Consider the following 18,608-nt stretch of genomic DNA (forward strand, 5'->3'; position numbering starts at 1 on the left):
AAGGGGTACAGTGGGCCTTGGGTGGAGAAGGGAACTGACACGAGATCCAGGTGGGGTGAGGAGGTACGTGAAGTCAGAGTGGGGAAGAATCAGGGTGGCTGAATGGCGGCTTCGCCAGGGTCATGCGAGGAGCAGGTTTCACCAGAGTAAGGAGCGGAAGTTGTAGAAACACAGGGAAGTCACCATCAGAAAAGAGCAGGAGTCAAGAAACGATGGCCCACAGGTACAGACTACCTGTTTTTATAAATAAAACTTCATGGTAAATGAACTGTAAATAAAGGTTTGGTTATTGTGTGAGGCTGTTTTTGCGCTACAGTGGCAGAGCTATCTGGCCCTTTATAGAAAAAGTTTGTCAGCCACTGTAAAAGAGTTGCAGGATTTGAGGTCTTGGTGTGATGGCCTAGGTTACAGTCATAGTGAGATTGAAGGAGTAGCTAGACAAGCCAATTGTGTGGCAGAAAGGTAGAGATGGAGATTACTGGGTTAAGGATCCCTGTAGCCAGGGCACCGTGAGAGTGATTGACAAGAATGCTAAAATCCCCTAAGTGTGTCAGGATGTGGAAGAGTAGAAGGCTAGAGTTATGCAAGAAAGGGTCCCAGCTCTACCTGTGCAGCCTTCAGGAGAGTCTGAGGAGGGGGTGGTGAGTGTGAGCAAATGTTGCCAGAATCTCTTCTCCCAGTCTGCAAGCCCCAGGGACAGGAAGCAAGGTATTTACTGACACCCCCAGGCTTGTAAGTACTTCTTGGCTCCATCACCCTCCAATGAACAGCCCTGGGGAGAAGACAGTACTGGTTTGCAGGTGGGTGGGTGGGGAAAGGGGTCACAGGTGCTCGGTGTTGTGGTAAATGTGCAGATGAGAACATGGGGTTGCTTATGCCCTGTCCGTCAGGGTTCAGAAGAACATGCGGTGGAAGCAGCTATGGGGAGGTAGCTAGGGAAGGAGGGCTGGTCTGAGGTGGTGAGGAGCAGATGCTGCCAGCTCCACACATCCAGGAGAGCCTGGGTGGTTTGGGCAAAAGTCTCTGGCATCCCTTCTGAGCCTGGGTACCACACTGAAGAGTGAGGACAGTGTGCCATTTTTATCAGGAAACCCTCCAGCTCCCTGAAAATGGAATTCTGATCCTCCCGGGATGGCAGTGGAGAGCCACAGAGATGACTCTCAGGTCCCGTGGCCTTTTCCCACCTGGAGGTTGTTTTTGTTACTGCACTGTTACAGCCTTGGAGGACTGGGGTTCAGTTTGATCCAATCAGATTTATTCTTTTGTCATAGTCATCCAAATGATAGATCTTAGAGACAGGTGGGCGGAGGTGCACTAGCTGTGCGCTAGTGAGCCCAACTCAAGGAGAGGTCATCTCGTCCCTTCCCTAGTCCCCTCTCCCTTGGTTATTTCATGTGATTGTACTGGTTATTTCAGGTTTCTGTTTTCGTTTTCAAAACAAAATAACATTTGTTTGTTGTTCTAATTTTAAAAGGGTAATTGTTTTGACTAGAAAATTTCCTTCTCAACTCCCTTAAATTCCATCAAAGGGAAAAGTAAGTTAGGTTGCTGGAGAGGCTATGCTGAGGCCTCAGAACCTCTGTGCTCCTGGAAGCTCTGCGGGCTTTGCTTCCTGCCCCCCTCTCCGTGTTCCTGTTGGCAGGCCCCTAGGCAGGTTTTAGGAGGTAGGCAAGTCACCCTAGCTGAGTCATAAGCCCATGGCTCAATTGCCTTCTCAGCCCATCAAGGGCTGTTCCACAGGCAGCAAAGGGAGGGGCCTCCACAGGTTCACCACTGCAGCCCTAATTCATTTTCTTTTCTGCTGTCTTATTCTGCAGGGGTATTCCCTCAACGGATACTACCCCCATCCATTTCAAGGCTATGAGCACAGAAAGCTCAGATACCAGCAGCCTGGGCCAGGATCTTCCCCCAATAGTTTCCTGCTTAAGCAAATAGAGTTTCTCAAGGGGCAGATCCCAGAAGCGCCGGTGATTGGAAAGCAGACACCATCACTGCCACCTTCCCTCCCAGGACTCCAGCCAAGGTTTCCAGTACTACCTGCCTCTAGTACCAGAGGCAGGCAAGTGGATATCAGGGGTGTCCCCAGGTGCGTGCATCTCGGAAGTCAGGGGCTCCAGAGAGGGTTCCAGCATCCTTCACCACGTGGCAGGATTCCGCCACGGAGAGGTGTTGATTGCCTTTCCTCACAATTCCAGGAACTGAGTATCAACCAAGATCAGGAACAAAGGATCTTAAAGTTCTTGGAGGAGCTTGGGGAAGGGAAGGCCACTACAGCACATGATCTGTCTTGGAAACTGGGGGCTCCAAAGAAAGAAATCAATCGAGTTTTATACTCCCTGGCAAAGAAGGGCAAGCTACAGAAAGAGGCAGGAACACCCCCTTTGTGGAAAATCGCGGTCTCCACTCAGGCTTGGAACCAGCACAGCAGAGTGGTAAGACCAGACGGTCATAGCCAAGGAGCCCCAAACTCAGACCCAAATTTGGAACCTGAAGACAGAAACTCCACATCTGTCTCAGAAGATCTTGAGCCTTTTATCTCAGTCTCAGCTCAGGCTTGGAACCAGCACAGCGGAGTGGTAAGACCAGACGGTCATAGCCAAGGAGCCCCAAACTCAGACCCAAATTTGGAACCTGAAGACAGAAACTCCACATCTGTCTCAGAAGATCTTGAGCCTTTTATCTCAGTCTCAGCTCAGGCTTGGAACCAGCACAGCGGAGTGGTAAGACCAGACGGTCATAGCCAAGGAGCCCCAAACTCAGAGTCGAGTTTGGAACCTGAAGACAGAAACTCCACATCTGCCTTGGAAGATCCTCTTGAGTTTTTTGACATGGCTGAGATCAAGGAGAAAATCTGCGACTATCTCTTCAATGTGTCTGACTCCTCTGCCCTGAATTTGGCTAAAAATATTGGCCTCACCAAGGCCCGAGATATAAATGCCGTGCTAATTGACATGGAAAGGCAGGGGGATGTCTATAGACAAGGGACAACCCCTCCCATATGGCATTTGACAGACAAGAAGCGAGAGAGGATGCAAATCAAGAGAAATACGAACAGTGTTCCTGAAACCGCTCCAGCTGCAATCCCTGAGACCAAAAGAAACACAGAGTTCCTCACCTGTAATATACCCACATCAAATGCCTCAAATAACATAGTAACCACCGAAAAAGTGGAGAATGGGCAGGAACCTGTCATAAAGTTAGAAAACAGTCAGGAGGCAAGACCAGAACCAGTAAGACTGAAACCACCTGTTCATAACAATGGCCCCTCAAAAGCAGGGTATGTTGACTTTGAAAATGGCCAGTGGGCCACAGATGACATCCCAGATGACTTGAATAGTATCCGCGCAGCACCAGGTGAGTTTCGAGCCATCATGGAGATGCCCTCCTTCTACAGTCATGGCTTGCCACGGTGTTCACCCTACAAGAAACTGACAGAGTGCCAGCTGAAGAACCCCATCAGCGGGCTGTTAGAATATGCCCAGTTCGCTAGTCAAACCTGTGAGTTCAACATGATAGAGCAGAGTGGACCACCCCATGAACCTCGGTAAGAGACCACCCAGGACTGTACCTAGGGTTGGGGTCAGGTGCTCTTGCTCCTGACGCAGTCTTGGCTAGTTTGTGAGCAGTGCCATTTGGTGGCTCCTATCTTTTCCTCCTTCCCTTCTGCCTTTTAGCTAAATCCCCCTTGATTGGCCCTTTCTGCAGATGTTGAGCAGGGAATATAGACCTTGGACCAGCCAGAATCTTGGCTGAACAAGGGGGAGGTTGACTCTGTTGACTGTAATGAAGCTTCTTCAGAAATGATTGGTTTTGGCCGTACGCGGTGGCTCATGCCTGTAATCCCAGCACTTTGGGAGGCCGAAGCAGGCATATCACGACGTCAGGAGTTTGAGACCAACCTGGCCAACATGGTGATACCCTGTCTCTACTAAAAATACAAAAATTAGCCAGGCGTGGTGGCACGTGCCTGTAGTCCTAGCTACTCAGGAGTCTGAGATAGGAGAATCACTTGAACCCAGGAGGCAGAGGTAGCAGTGAGCTGAGATTGCACCACTGCACTCCATCCTGGGCCACAGAGCGAGACTCTGTCTCAAAAAAAGAGAAATGATTGGTCTTGAGGGTCAGGGGCAGTGGCTCACGCCGGTAATCCTGGTACTTTGGGAGGACAAGGCAGGTAGATCACGAGGTCAGGAGTTTGAGACCAGCCTGGCCAACATGGTGAAACCCCATCTCTACTAAAAATATAAAAATTAGTCGGCGGTGGTGGTGCTTGCCTATAATCCCAGCTACTTGGGAGGCTGAGGCAGGAGAATGCTTGAACCTAGGAGGTGGAAGTTGCAGTGAGCTGAGATGGTGCCACTGCACTCCGGCCTGGGTGACAGCGAGACTCCATCCCAGAAAAAAAAAAAATGATTGGTCTCCATGCATCAGCATCATGCCTGCCTCCTAAGGCCAGAGGTAATAAAGACTTAACTCCCTTCTATAGGCCTTCCCGTCCTCCCTATGCTGTTTCTGAGAGAGGTGCAGGAGCAGGTGGGTTGGGGCAGGCTGTATACACAGAGTGCGGGGTGGGTTGTGCTGCTAAGCATCTGCAGGTCCACAGTCCCCCCTCTGCATAGCTGCTGGGGGGAAAGGATGGAGGAGCGCATGCACGGCTGCCTGCCTGCCTATTGAAGGTGGTGGTTCTAATTTTATACACCACCTCTGCACAGATGGGTGGGCTAGTACTTGCTGCCACTCCTGAGCTGTGAAGTCAGCAATTACCTCACTCAGATAGCTGGTCAGGCCCTACACTGTAGGTCCTAATAGGCCAGTGGACAGATTAAGGAAAACAGGAGCTGCTGAAGGGCATAAAAGAGAGCAAAACCACTGAAGCTGAGTGGCTGCAGCTGTAGCCAAAGAAAGAGCCAGTAGGATGGGGGAGAATTCCACTGACCTTTATGTTTACATAGCCTGATTTCTAGGGGTGTAGATTCCTGGCTAGGGCCCTTATTCCTTGTCTTGACTGTCTTCATGATAACAATTTGGCATTTCAGAAGAGCTGTTAAGAGAAGGGGATGTGTGTGTCCAAAAGCTGGCAAGGCCAGAGCTGGATTGTTTGGGGTAGAGACTGGATGGCCGTCATTCTCTTTTGTCTCCATCCTTCCTCCCTAGAGTTGGAGGAAAGCAGTGGATTTTGTGGTTAATCATTCTTTGGACTCACACTATAAGAAACATTGGTGCCATGTTCAAATATATCAGAAGACCTAGGAAATAAGAAAGACCTACTTTTCTAAATGAAATCGCAGACTGAGCAAAGAGCTCACCACGTTTGAATGCTTGAACAAAGGGGGGCCTAGGCTAAGTCCAGAAGCCTAGAACAAATGCTTTTTTATTTTCTACATAACAAGGGGAAATTCCTTGTTATGTAGAAAATAGCTTGAGACAAATGGAGCTATAGAGTGACTCTTAACAAACTACAGTGATACAGGTCTAGGGACAAAAGCCAGCCACTAATAAGTGGCAAATGCCTGATCCCCCTAGGTAGTGGGGAGCCTGAGACTGGGTTATAAGAAGCCTTCACTATCTTTTAGGACCCTCCCTTGAGGAAGCCAGTCTATCACAGTTGCTTTAGAATGAAGGTCTTTTGGTTGCTCACAAGACTGTAATGGCGATTTTTGGCCCATCAATTTTGTGTGGGGGGAGTTTATGTTAATTCATTGTTAAAAGATAGTGGGTTTCCCCTGAGCTAGTTTCCTATCATCTGTGCCTATGTTTGCTTCACTGAGCTATGGGGAAAGAGTCACTGGCTGCTTTGTTTACAAAAAGAAAGGACAGGCTCAACCTTAAGTAGTAGGAAGGAGTTCCTTGGCCTGTCCTTCATCTCACCCACAAGTCAAAAGTCCCTTAGCGTAGCAGAAAATTCCAGGTTGAAGGTCTCTTTGGAGAAGGCAGAAGGAATGACTTAGACTCCTGTTCACACATCTAACCACTTTCCGTCAAGATTTAAATTCCAGGTTGTCATCAATGGCCGAGAGTTTCCCCCAGCTGAAGCTGGAAGCAAGAAAGTGGCCAAGCAGGATGCAGCTATGAAAGCCATGACAATTCTGCTAGAGGAAGCCAAAGCCAAGGACAGTGGAAAATCAGAAGAATCATCCCACTATTCCACAGAAAAAGAATCAGAGAAGGTAGGTGTCCTCCTGCCATCTGGGAGGCTATCAGTTCCCTGTCAGTGTCTGGATTGTAACTGACTCCCCTGAAGTAATGCCAGCCTAAAGAACTGACACTATCTCGGAGTCAGCTTCCCACTGTTCCCTCTACCCTACCTCGCCAGCCCATCTTTCCTCCTCTCATATCCAGCTCCTCTCTCTGCTCCTTCCCAACATAATTGGATTTACAGAATTTCAGAGTTGAAAGAGACCTGAAAGGTTATTGAGGCCAATCTCCTCTCTTGGAAGATATGGAATGAGAGCCCCAGCAGCTCCTTTAACTTTGGAAAGCCAACCCGTTGACAGTTGGTGGGAAGAAAGTCCCCCATCCCCATCCCCTCTTCTGTGATGGACTAACCAGTGTTTTCTTAGTTTTGTTTTCTTCTTGTCTCTCATTTTCTCTAGACCACAGAGTCCCAGACCCCCACCCCTTCAGCTACATCCTTCTTTTCTGGGAAGAGCCCCGTCACCACACTGCTCGAGTGTATGCACAAATTGGGGAACTCCTGCGAATTCCGTCTCCTGTCCAAAGAAGGCCCTGCCCATGAGCCCAAGTATGTTCCACGTGTCCTCTATCCAGCTGAGGTTTTCTCAAAAAGAAAAAGAGACACATTTTCCTCCTTGCCTCCTCAGGGATGGCAGATTGACCAATTTCTCCTGTTTCAAAATGGGATGAGGAGGGCTCTAAGGGCCTGGTCGCTGCTTGTGAGGCAGAGAATTAGGGATTAGGAATTCAAAGGGAATTCCTGGCCCACTCTATCTACAAGCACTGGGGAGGTTCATGGCTTAGAGCTCACTCACTGTTGGTGGGACAGAAAGGTACAGGACCTGAGAAGCTGTCTGCCTGTGGGTTTGTAGACTCACATATTCAAGAGAGGTGTTCCTGGAAGAGGTGAAACTAGGTTGATGCTTAAATGTTGAAAGGGGTCAGCCAGGCTAAGAGACACTGGCTGTTGAAGGCAGAAGTGACTGCACAGAGGTGATGTGTGCAAGGAAATTACCAGTAGTGGAGGATGGCAGCCTGCCAAAGGCTAGATCAGGCTCGTCAATCAAAATCATTTTAATCCTTCTACTTGCTTCATCTCCTATCAGGTTCCAGTACTGTGTTGCAGTGGGAGCCCAAACTTTCCCCAGTGTGAGTGCCCCCAGCAAGAAAGTGGCAAAGCAGATGGCCGCAGAGGAAGCCATGAAGGCCCTGCATGGGGAGGCAACCAACTCCATGACTTCTGATGACCAGGTAGGGCATTTTCCTACTCAAAAGATACAGGCCATTTTTAGCAACTGAGTGGTTTGAGATTGCCAGTGACTCCCTCGACATTTCCTGAAGTGTTTACGGCTCCTCTGTTTGACGGATTCTCCTTTAGCCCGAAGGTATGATCTCAGAGTCACTTGATAACTTGGAATCCGTGATGCCCAACAAGGTCAGGAAGATTGGCGAGCTCGTGAGATACTTGAACACCAATCCTGTGGGTGGCCTTTTGGAGTACGCCCGCTCCCATGGCTTTGCTGCTGAATTCAAGTTGGTCGACCAGTCTGGACCTCCTCACGAGCCCAAGTGAGTGTCCTAGTCCTGGCTAATGCATGTGTCACCAGTTGGGGCGGTCTGTAACCCAGGGAAAACAAGGGTGTGCTTTAGCTGTGTAGGACAGAAGGGGCGAGTTGAGGGAAACAAGTCCAGCCCTGTCTCCATGGCCTCTTAGAAGACAATAGACTTGCCAACAGTGAATGTGTTCACTCTTCCAATAAGCATGATCTTTTTTAATTTTTTGACTTTTTAATTTTTAAAGGAATGTATATGTACATTAAAAAATCAGTCAGGCCAGACATGTCACACGCCTGTAATCCCAGCACTTTGGGAGGTTGAGGCAGGTAGATTACCTGAGGAGGAGTTTGAGACCAGCCTGACCAATATGGTGAAACCCTGTGTCTACTAAAAATACAAAAATTAGCTGGGCGTGATGGCAGGCGCCTGTAATTCCAGCTACTCAGGAAGCTGAGACAGGGGAATTGCTTGAACCTGGGAGGTGGAGGTTGCAGTGAGCTGAGATCGCGCCACTGCACTCCAGCCTGGGCAACAGAGTGAGACTCCATCTTGAAAAAAATCATTTAAGCTGATTGAAAAAGTAGTCATTTCAATGAAAAGTCTCATTTGTGTCTCAGACTTCCAGTTTCTCTCCCCAGACCCATATACTACTATAGTCATGCATTAGCAACTGGGATGCGGTCTGAGAAACATGGTTTTGTTGTTGTGAGAACATCAGAGTGTATTTATATAAACCTAGATGGTATGGGCTCCTACACACGTACAGGCTGTGTGGTACGGCCTGTTGCTCCTAGGCTGCAAACCTGTACAGCATGTAACTATAGTGAATACTGTGGGCAGCTGCAACCCACTGGTAAGTATTGGTGTCTCTATCTAAACAGAGAAAAGACAGTAAAAAGACAGCATGAAGGATAAAAAACACTACACCTGTATAGGGCGCCTGCCATGAATGGAGCTTGCAGGACTGGAGATTGCTGTGGGTGAGTCAGCCAGTAAGTGGAGAGTGAATGTGAGGGTCTAGGACATGACTGTACACTAGCGTAGGCTTTGTAAACACTGTTCACTTAGGCTAACTACATTTATTTCAAATAGTTTTCTTTAATAATAAATTAACCTTAGCTTACTGTAATTTTTTTACTTTATAAACTTTTTTATTTTTTGTTTCTTTTGTAATAATACTTAGCTTAAGACACAAACATGTACTGCTATCCAAAAATATTTCCTTTGTTTATATCCTTTTCCTATAGTCTTTTTTCTGTTTTTAAATTTTATTTTTTTTTAAACTTTTTAAACTTTTTTCTTAAAAGCTAAGATGAAAATACATTAGCCATTAGCCTAGGCCGACAGGGGGTCAAGATCCTCAGTATCACCATCTTCCACCTCCACGTTTGTCCCACTGGAAGGTGTTCAGGGGCAATAACATGCATAGGAGCCGTCATCTCCTATGGTAACAGTGCTTTCTGGAATACCTGCCTGAGGCTTTTTTTAGTTACTTATTTTTCCAAAAGTAGAAGGAGTATACTCTGAAATAATGATAAAAATATAGTAAATACATAAGGAGCGTGCAACCTAGATCCCTTGCATGCACAGTTCACAGTAGAGTTCGCACTCCCTATGAGAATCTCATGCTGCTGCTGATCCGACAGGAGGCGGAGCTCGGACCGGAATGCTTGCTTGCCCGCCACTCACCTCTTGCTGTGTGCCCAGGTTCCTAACGGGTTACAGACCCCTGCACTTGGTGATAAGAATTTTTCAGCTCCATCATAATCTTACGGGGCCCCTGTCATATGTGTGATTTGTCATTGAACAAAACATTGTTATGCAGTACGTGACTATACCAGTTTCTTGAGTCCTTCTAGAAATTGCTATGCATAACTAGCACATTTTCCCTTTTGTCTTTTTAAACAGATATGTCTTCTGTTTTACAAGTTGACTGCTTTACTTACCAGACTCCTTGCATAGCTGCATAATATTTCATTGAATAGAAGCTGACAAATTCAGTTTCTCAGAAAGAAATATTTAATAGGACTTAGGAACAGAAATGATGTATTGGGTGGCTGCAAGATGGTGGATCCCTGCACTTATCCTCCAGAAAGTATGCTTCCTATAGAGACTTTTTTGGTTAAACACGCAGCTGGTCACACTTTATACTTTCTTGTGAAACTTATGAGCACTAGCTGGCGGGGAGGCTTGGTAGAAATCTTTGCGTGGAGTTATTTATGCTACCAAACACCTTGGGATGCGGGAGTCAAATATTGGTGGTCATGGTGGTTTTGCATCAAGATGGCATCATTCTTGCCATGCAACAGGCATGTTTTCTTAATCTCTAAGGTCTATCACAAAGTGGAAAAGCAAGGTGTAAAGTGAGGGGAGAGGTGAAGATTGTATATGGCTAGAATATTTTCTTGAAGGATCGAAAAAACTGGCAACTGTGTTTGCTTCTGGGGAAGGAGGGACACTTTAAAACTTATAAAATGCTATCTTGTTACTTTAAATTTGTCTCTCCTTAATAGGAGTAATGTCAGCCGGGCATGGTGGCTTACGCCTATAATCCCAGCACTTCGGGAGGCTGAGGTTGGTGGATCATTTGAGGTCAGGAGTTTGAGACCAGCCTGGCCAACGTGGTAAAACCCCATCTCTACTAGAAATACAAAAATAGCTGAGCATGGTGGTACGCGCCTGTAATGCCAGCTACTCCAGAGGCTGAGGCAGGAGAATTACTTGAACCTGGGAGGCGGAAGTTGCAGTGAGCTGAGATTGTGCCACTGCAATCCAGCCTGGGTGACGGAGTGAGACTCCGTCTCAAAAAAAAAAAATAGAAGTAATGTCATTTCATGTATTCATATTTATGTGTTATTTGCATTTCCTTTTCTGTGAACCACCTGCTCTTGTTCTTTTCCAGTTTTCTTTCAGATTGTTACTCTTTATTGATACGTAAGAACTTTTAACATAATTTTTTAAAGTAGCCCTTTGCCCAACATGACCCAATTTAGAACACACATCTGCCCACTGTTTAAGCCATCTGGAAAAGGAGAGGCCCAGTCTCTCTCCAGCTGCTCTTCTACTACTTCATATCCTTCGCTTTCAATAAGCATCTCCTTATCTTTAAGCACAGGCCTTCACATGATAGGTTCAGTTCATTTCCTCCTTCTCTTCTGTGAAATCTTCTATGAAATCCTTTCTAGGACTTCAAGTCAGCCATTCATTGAGAATGTGAGAACTCACTATGAACTAGATTGAAGATATGAAAAAATGTTGCCCAAGTGCGTAGCAGACATATAGCCATAGCAGTATTGAAATGTGCCATCGGGCCGGGCGTGGTGGCTCACGCCTATAATCCCAGCACTTTGGAAGGCCGAGGCGGGTGAATCACAAGGTGAGGAGATCGAGACCATCCTGGCTAACATGGTGAAACCCCGTCTCTACTAAAAAATACAAAACGTTAGCCAGGCGCGGTGACGGGCGCCTGTAGTCGCAGCTACTCGGGAGGCTGAGGCAGGAGAATGGCGTGAACCCGGAAAGTGGAGGTTACAGTGAGCTGAGATTGCGCCACTGCACTCCAGCCTGGGTGACAGAGCGAGACTCCAAAAAAAAAAAAAAGAAAAAGAAATGTGCCATCAGAGGTGAATGCAGAGTGCTGTGGGGACACAGAGGGCACTGCCGCCAGTGTCTGCCAGGGAGTTGAGGAAGGTTGCATAGAGAGGGGAAATGCTAATTGAGTAACTACGTTTCTTAATAACATACTCTCGTTCGTTCTTAATGTGAATTATGCTGGGTCTTTTTTTCCTTTCTCTCTACTCTTGTTGGTGACATTAACTAATTTTTTGACTTTTTTTTTCTTTCTTTCTTCCTTTTTTTGGAGGTGGAGTCTCACTCTGTCACCCAGGCTGGAGTGCAATGGCGCAATCTCTGCTCACTGCAACCTCCACCTCCGGGTTCAAACAATTCTCTTGCCTCAGCCTCCCGAGTAGCTGGGATTACAGGCATCTGCCACCACATCTGACTAACTTTTGTGTTTTTAGTAGAGACAGGGTTTTGGCCAGGCTGGTCTTGAACTCCTGACCTCAGATGATCCGCCCGCCTCGGCCTCCCAAAATGCTGAGATTACAGGCATGAACCACCACGCCGGCCATGACTTTTAATATCTAAATGCTGGAGACCACTCAGAGCTCCAGATTCCTCCATCTAGTTGCTTACTTGTCACTTCTCTTTGGATGAATGTCCCGAATCTGACATGTCCAAAGCAGAACTCTTGGGTTTTGCCCCCTTCACTTCATTTCCCTCCAGTCTTTCCCAGCTCAGTAAGTGATACCACTGTCTGCCCAGTGGCTCCAGTCAGAAACCTGAGGATCATCTTTTCCTCTACCTCCTTTACCTCCTTTGTCAACTCATCCTTAAGTCCTATTAGTTATACTTAGAATTTCTATCCCATATCCCTTCCTGTTCTTTCTACCTCCAGTGTCAGCACTCTAATCCAAGCCACTATCTCATCTAGACTGTCAAAATAGCCTCCTAACTGATCTTTCTACTTTATTTACTCAACGCTTATTTATGGAGTATCTTCTTTATTTTTTTTTTAGAACAGGAGCCAAACATTAACCAATTGTCACCTAAAAAAATGTAAGATCTCATATTTGATAAGTATTCCAAAGGGCTCGAGTTGCAGTGAGAATCAGTTATAGCACAATTTGACTTAGTAAGCAGAGGGGGAAGGGCTGCTCCAAGAAGTACTGCCTGAGCTGGGACTTTAAGGATGATGAAGAGAGACAGACCAAGGGTTCTAGGTGAAGGACACTGTTAAATCCTGTGGTGGAAGAAGAGCAGAGCTGGCAAAGGGGCTGAGAGGAGGCCCTTACGGGTGAAGCAGAGAGCACAAGGGAAGGCTGGCACTAGAGGATATTAGAGAGGTAGTCAGGGTGGCCCACCAGGGCCTGCCTTGTTTAGTCACATTAGTGCTTTGACCACAAAAGCAGTGGAGAGCTGTTGAAGGTTTTTAATAAAGGACTGTGACTTGCCCTTTCCCCACACTCTTGTCCCTTTCCCAGCATTTTTCTTCTTAATTTTCTTTCCTCTGCTGAGAGAACCATTTCAGACCTTTGCCTCTTTCTTCAGATTTCCACCCATACCCCGTTCCTCACTTTCAACTACCTTACTTCACACTTAATTGAAAAAATAGCAGTAAGCATACAAGAAATACCTTATCTTTCCATTACCAAACTACCCCGCTACCTCCATCTGTACCAGCAAGAGTGAAGGACGTATCCCTCATCCTATCCCTGTGTCCTAGATCCCCCATCCCTCTCATCTGCTCTAAGACTTTACCGCCTTGGTTGTCTCCTCTCCCCTCATCTGTAGCATCTCCGTCTCAGATCATTCCCACCAGCCTTGAAACATGCCCATGACCGTCTTTTAAAAACCTTCCCTCTACCCCATATCTTCCTGCAGCTACCATCTCATTTCTTTGCTTCTCTTACAGCCAAACTTCTCAGAGTTATTCATACTCATTGTCTTCACTTTAACTCATTTCACTAAAAAGGCCAACCACTAGCCACATGTGGTTATTGAGCACTTGAACTGTGGCTAGTGTGCTGTGGCACTGAATTATTAATTGCATTGTAATTAACGTAAATTCAGTAGCCCCATGTGGCTAGTGGCTACCATATTGGATAGCACAGCTCTAAAGGGTTCTAGTTGCATAATTAACAAACTTTTATCATGTATGTAAATATATCATACTATTATAAAACTTTGCACATAAGAGTTCATATTCTTTTCAAACACATAGGGCAGTCATGAAATTCTCCTGGATCCCTGAGGTAAAGATCCTACACAATCTGTCCCTGACCCCCTTCACCATCCTCTTTTCACGCCACTGTCCCTCTCATTCTGAACTTAAGCCCACTGGCCTGCATGAGCCTGCCAGCATGGGCAAAGAAAGGAGTGAAGGCATTCAGTTGCTTCGGATCATCAAGGAACAGTGAGAAACTCCATGCGGTTGAACATAAACGTTGATTCCTTTTACTGTCCGAGCTGCTAAGTCTTGAAACTGAAGCCTCTGTTGTATGCAGTTTGAGTATCCAAAGCTGGGTTCTCAGCCAATAGATGAGGATCTGGTTGAAAGCTAGGATTCTTGATGCCTTGTCTGATACATTTCCAAGCTGTTTTGCTTCACCGTGCCCTTCCCTCTGTGTTTGTGGAAATTCCCGGCCGGAGCAGTAGAAGCCACCTCCCTGCTCCACTTGGGCACTTTATTATCAGCACAGCTCATGGGCCCAGGATCCATTCCTTAACCCAGAGTTAGCTCAAGCCTGCCAGGAGTTGCAAAACAACTCCCAGAAAAGCCTGGGTGCCTGGCCTAAGGCCGACCTTGACCTAATGACCTTTCCAGGTCAAGTCCCCTTGAGCTAATAGGAAGTAAATGAGGGAACGGAGTTGGGTGCTTTAAAAATCAGTGTATGAAGTAAGAGTCCAAGTTGGTAACGGTATCTGGTCAGAATTTTATAACATGATTTTATCATATCCCGTTTTACAGCCACTTTCAATATGTGGCAGGTGATACTGGTTTTCCATTTACAATAGTGATACGAAGTTTCCTATTTCAGTGTGTTTACATTTTTATCTCTTTTTTCATACCTAGTATTACAGATATTTACATTTTTAAAGAGTCTGTTTATTTATTTTAGAGATGGGGATCTTGTTCTCTCGCCCAGGCTAGAGTGCAGTGATAGGATCATAGCTCACTGCAGCCTTGACCTCCAGGGCTCAGGTGATCCTCTCACCCCAGCCTCCCGAGTAGCTGAGACTACAGGCACACACCACCATGCCCAGCTAAATTTTTTTTTTCTTTTTTAAAGAAACAGGAGTCTTGCTATGTTGCCTGGGGGATTACTACGTTGCCCAGGCTGGTTTTGAACTCCTGGCCTCAAGTGATCTCCCACCTTAGCTCCTCAGGTTGCTGGGATTACAGGTGTGAGCCACAGTGGCTGACTCTAAGAAGTCAATTTAGAGAAAAATATTAAGTAATAGTCCAAGTGATACCTGGATCTGGCACAAATCATGTGGCGATTCATGAATGACCAAAATCTAGGACATGCTGCCTTAGAAACAGCTTCTGTTTGACAGGTCCATATGTTTGCAAGACCGGCCACATCTTCAGCAAAACTAACCCTTCCTTGGAACAACTGTCAGGATCTGGCGCTTGTCTTCATTCTCTGCTTCTCATCCCAAAGGTTCGTTTACCAAGCAAAAGTTGGGGGTCGCTGGTTCCCAGCCGTCTGCGCACACAGCAAGAAGCAAGGCAAGCAGGAAGCAGCAGATGCGGCTCTCCGTGTCTTGATTGGGGAGAACGAGAAGGCAGAACGCATGGGTTTCACAGAGGTAACCCCAGTGACAGGGGCCAGTCTCAGAAGAACTATGCTCCTCCTCTCAAGGTCCCCAGAAGCACAGCCAAAGACAGTTAAGACGTCTACTTTTGGTGCCTTTTTTTGGGGTGGGGGGTCCTCCTAACTTCTCTCTAAGTGGAGGTGGCTCTTGCTGTCATGCGAGTTATTCCTAGGCTTTACTTTTAGCCTCAAGAGAGCATATAACTGGGACACTAGATATAAGAAGGAAAAGATGACTCACACGACAAGTAGAGCTTGATCTCCCTGCCGTGGTGAATATGGTGGACGCAGCCTCAGCTTTGTGGTGCTGACACAGCCTCCTTTCCCCACAGCTCCCTCTCACTGGCAGCACCTTCCATGACCAGATAGCCATGCTGAGCCACCGGTGCTTCAACACTCTGACTAACAGCTTCCAGCCTTCCTTGCTCGGCCGCAAGATTCTGGCCGCCATCGTTATGAAAAAAGACTCTGAGGACATGGGTGTCGTTGTCAGCTTGGGAACAGGTGAGTGAGGCTGAGTCATGCCGCCTCCTGTGGCGCCTGAAAGCGGGTCCCTCTCATCCTCCCCTGGAGTCCATGCAAGTCCAAGGCAGGGAGAAGGGACTTCATTTTAGCTGCAGTCAATTCAGAGTGAGGAATGAGTTAGTTCCTAGAGGAGAGAATATGGGAGTCTAGGATCTGAGAAGTTGAGGCTGTTTCTGCCTTGAAGCTTTCAGAACAAATAGCCATCATCCTGTTTGTCATCAGTTTCCTTCCATTATTCTATTTCTGTTTTAAACACCTTCCTAGGGAATCGCTGTGTGAAAGGAGATTCTCTCAGCCTGAAGGGAGAAACTGTCAATGACTGCCATGCAGAAATCATCTCCCGGAGAGGCTTCATCAGGTGAGCGAGATCAGAGCTGGGGCCTGGTTGCCCGGCTCTGGAGAGCTCCAGTTCCCTGTCGCACGTGGCTCTGACATGGCCTCTCTGAATCCCCCTCTGACAGACGGGTCATGATGTGGCAGTGGCAGCCCCTGCTTTTCACCCGTCCATTTGAACCTGTCTGGTGGAATCCATCCCCTCTGTGACCTGAGCTGCCTCCCACTACTCCGCGTGGTTTTAAATGCTGTCCTTTGTTCTGCTAACTCTGCTGCTTCATGTCCTTTTCGGAAAACACAAAATGACCTTTTAGTCCTCAGGGCCTTGGGGATGAGGCGGCTTTTCATTTCTATTTGAGGACCTACACAACCTTGATGCCCCTGCCAGCTTTCTCCTCTAAGTCACCTTTTCTTTAATTTATGAAGGGAGAGACTTGGAAAGGAGCAACAGCTTCCTGTAGTCCTTGAATCAGTTTGCTCTGCCCTAGAATCCCTGTAGCTGCCATAGCGAGGAGCCCTCAGCAGAAATGAAGGAGACCCAAAAGGCTAACTCTGCTTTATGAAATGCTGGGGTCTCCCCTGGAGAATTTCCACCTGAGAAACTGTGAAAGGTCTGCAACATTGAGGCTTTTCCTTACTTGCTCATTTGGAGGTCAGATTATAGAAGCAACTGTTTTTCCCAGAATTGAACCTGCCTTCCTAACCAGACTTTGTTTTTGTAGGTTTCTCTACAGTGAGTTAATGAAATACAACCCCCAGACTGCGAAGGATAGTATATTTGAACCTGCTAAGGGAGGAGAAAAGCTCCAAATAAAAAAGACTGTGTCATTCCATCTCTATATCAGGTCTGTACAGTTCTTGTTGCTGCCAGGGTGGGCCCTGCCAGGCTGTTAGAATTGGGTATCCGAATGCTCTCTTGGCCTGTAAATCGGACCTCATACAATAAGCCACACTCCACCGTGGGTTTGAGGTCCATATTCAGGTGTAGAATGACTCACGTATACTGCTGTCCACCTCCAGTCTCCCATGGTAGGCCTTAGAAAACGTCCATTGCTTCTGTCACATCTAGTTGTTTTGGAGCCCCATGAAACTGCAGATTTCCCACAGGTGAGTTTTAACAGCCACTCCTGTTTTTCAGCACCGCTCCATGTGGAGATGGTGCCCTCTTTGACAAGTCCTGCAGCGACCGTGCTATGGAAAGCACAGACTCCCGCCACTACCCTGTCTTTGAGAATCCCAAACAAGGCAAGCTCCGCACCAAGGTGGAAAACGGTGAGTGATACATGCCCCCGCCTCCTTTTTGCAAAAGGCTCTGCAAGACCCCGGGCCCCCAAGTCTCTGCAAGGCTGTTAGGATTTTACCAGTAGTCACTGGGCACAGAGGTGCTGTTTACAGGAAAGGGAAGACCTGGGTGGGGAGCTGTGTGGTAAGATCAAGGTTCTATTTTGAATGTGTTAGTTTGGGAGACCTTGGAGATCCCCAAGTCACATAGGAAGTGGGGGTTCCCATGTGAAGCTTAGAGGAGGGAGCTTGGCTGGAAATAGAAATATGGGAGTCATCCCCCTATAGGGTCTTCACGGCCACAGGAATGCATAGGATCGCCTCGAGAAAGGGGGGAGGAAATGAAGAGTGTGGCACAACCAAGCCCTAAGGAGGTGACAGATGAGGATGCCAAGTGCCCGGGTCCCTCCTGTCTAGCTGGCAGTTGACTCTGCATTGTCCACTGGCTCCTTCTCTCCTGTCCTCTCCTGTCGCCTTACTGTCTCCTCACATCCACTCCGTTGCGTTCAGGCCACGTCAGCAGTCATCATGGTGGTCCTGAAACCCTGCTAAATACCCTAAAGTATAGACACAGTTACATGGAGCCAGTGCTCCACTCCTAGGTGGATGCTCCAGAGAGATGGAGACCTGTGTCCACGCGGAAACTAATATGTGAATGTTCATGGCAGCGTTACTCACAAGAGCCAAAAAAGTGGAAACAACCCAGATGTCCATCAGCTAATGGATTCATAAATAAAACATCAAGTATATCCATAAATTGAGTATTATTTGGCCATAAAAAGAAGTGAAGTGCTGATACATGCTTACGATATGGATGCACTTGAAAACTTGATGCCAAATGAAAAAAGCCAGTCACAAAAGATCCCATATTGTATGATTCCATTTATATGAAATGTCCAGAATAGACAAATCCATAGAGACAGAAAGTAGATTAGTGGTTGCCAGGGCCAGGAGTGGGAGGGTTGGAGAGATGAGAAGTGACTGCTCCAATGGGTAGAAGGTTTCTTTTTGGAGCGATGAAATGTTCTAAAATTGACTGTGGTGACAGTTGCAGAAGTCTGTGAATATACTAAAAACGACTGAATTGTATGCTTTAAATGGGTGAACTGTATGGCATGTGAACTATATTTCAGTAAAGCTGTTGTTTTTTTTTTAAACCCTATGGTGGTTTCCCACTGCACTGCATATACAAGCAAAACCTGCTGTGATCACCCGGCCTCCTCTCATGCCACTTTCCCCATTCCTCACATATGCTGTGTCCACACTGGCTCTCTGTCTGCCCCCTAAACAGCCAATCCGCTGGCTACCTTGGGCCCGTTGCTTTTGTCCTGTGTGCCTGAAACACTCTTACTCCAG

General features: G+C 47.0%; 1 protein-coding gene across 6 annotated transcripts in view; it reads left to right on the top strand.

Moving 5' to 3' along the window:
* Nucleotides 1-18,608, top strand: part of ADAR (adenosine deaminase RNA specific) — a 47,089-nt gene that overhangs the window by 23,736 nt on the left and 4,745 nt on the right. For 3 of the 6 annotated variants that reach the window (XM_073994519.1, XM_015456631.4, XM_073994531.1), the window contains exons 2-11: nucleotides 1,818-3,544; nucleotides 5,984-6,167; nucleotides 6,594-6,742; nucleotides 7,281-7,425; nucleotides 7,553-7,743; nucleotides 14,961-15,186; nucleotides 15,446-15,617; nucleotides 15,903-15,996; nucleotides 16,694-16,816; nucleotides 17,110-17,243. In XM_073994519.1, coding sequence (XP_073850620.1) covers nucleotides 1,818-3,544; nucleotides 5,984-6,167; nucleotides 6,594-6,742; nucleotides 7,281-7,425; nucleotides 7,553-7,743; nucleotides 14,961-15,186; nucleotides 15,446-15,617; nucleotides 15,903-15,996; nucleotides 16,694-16,816; nucleotides 17,110-17,243 — 3,145 coding nt within the window. The remainder of the gene's footprint in view (nucleotides 1-1,817; nucleotides 3,545-5,983; nucleotides 6,168-6,593; nucleotides 6,743-7,280; nucleotides 7,426-7,552; nucleotides 7,744-14,960; nucleotides 15,187-15,445; nucleotides 15,618-15,902; nucleotides 15,997-16,693; nucleotides 16,817-17,109; nucleotides 17,244-18,608) is intronic. The other 3 variants (XM_073994521.1, XM_045362305.3, XM_065545189.2) reach the window with 1 other exon arrangement.

This window comes from Macaca fascicularis, chromosome 1 (assembly GCF_037993035.2).
Source record: "Macaca fascicularis isolate 582-1 chromosome 1, T2T-MFA8v1.1".
NCBI lineage: Eukaryota > Metazoa > Chordata > Mammalia > Primates > Cercopithecidae > Macaca > Macaca fascicularis.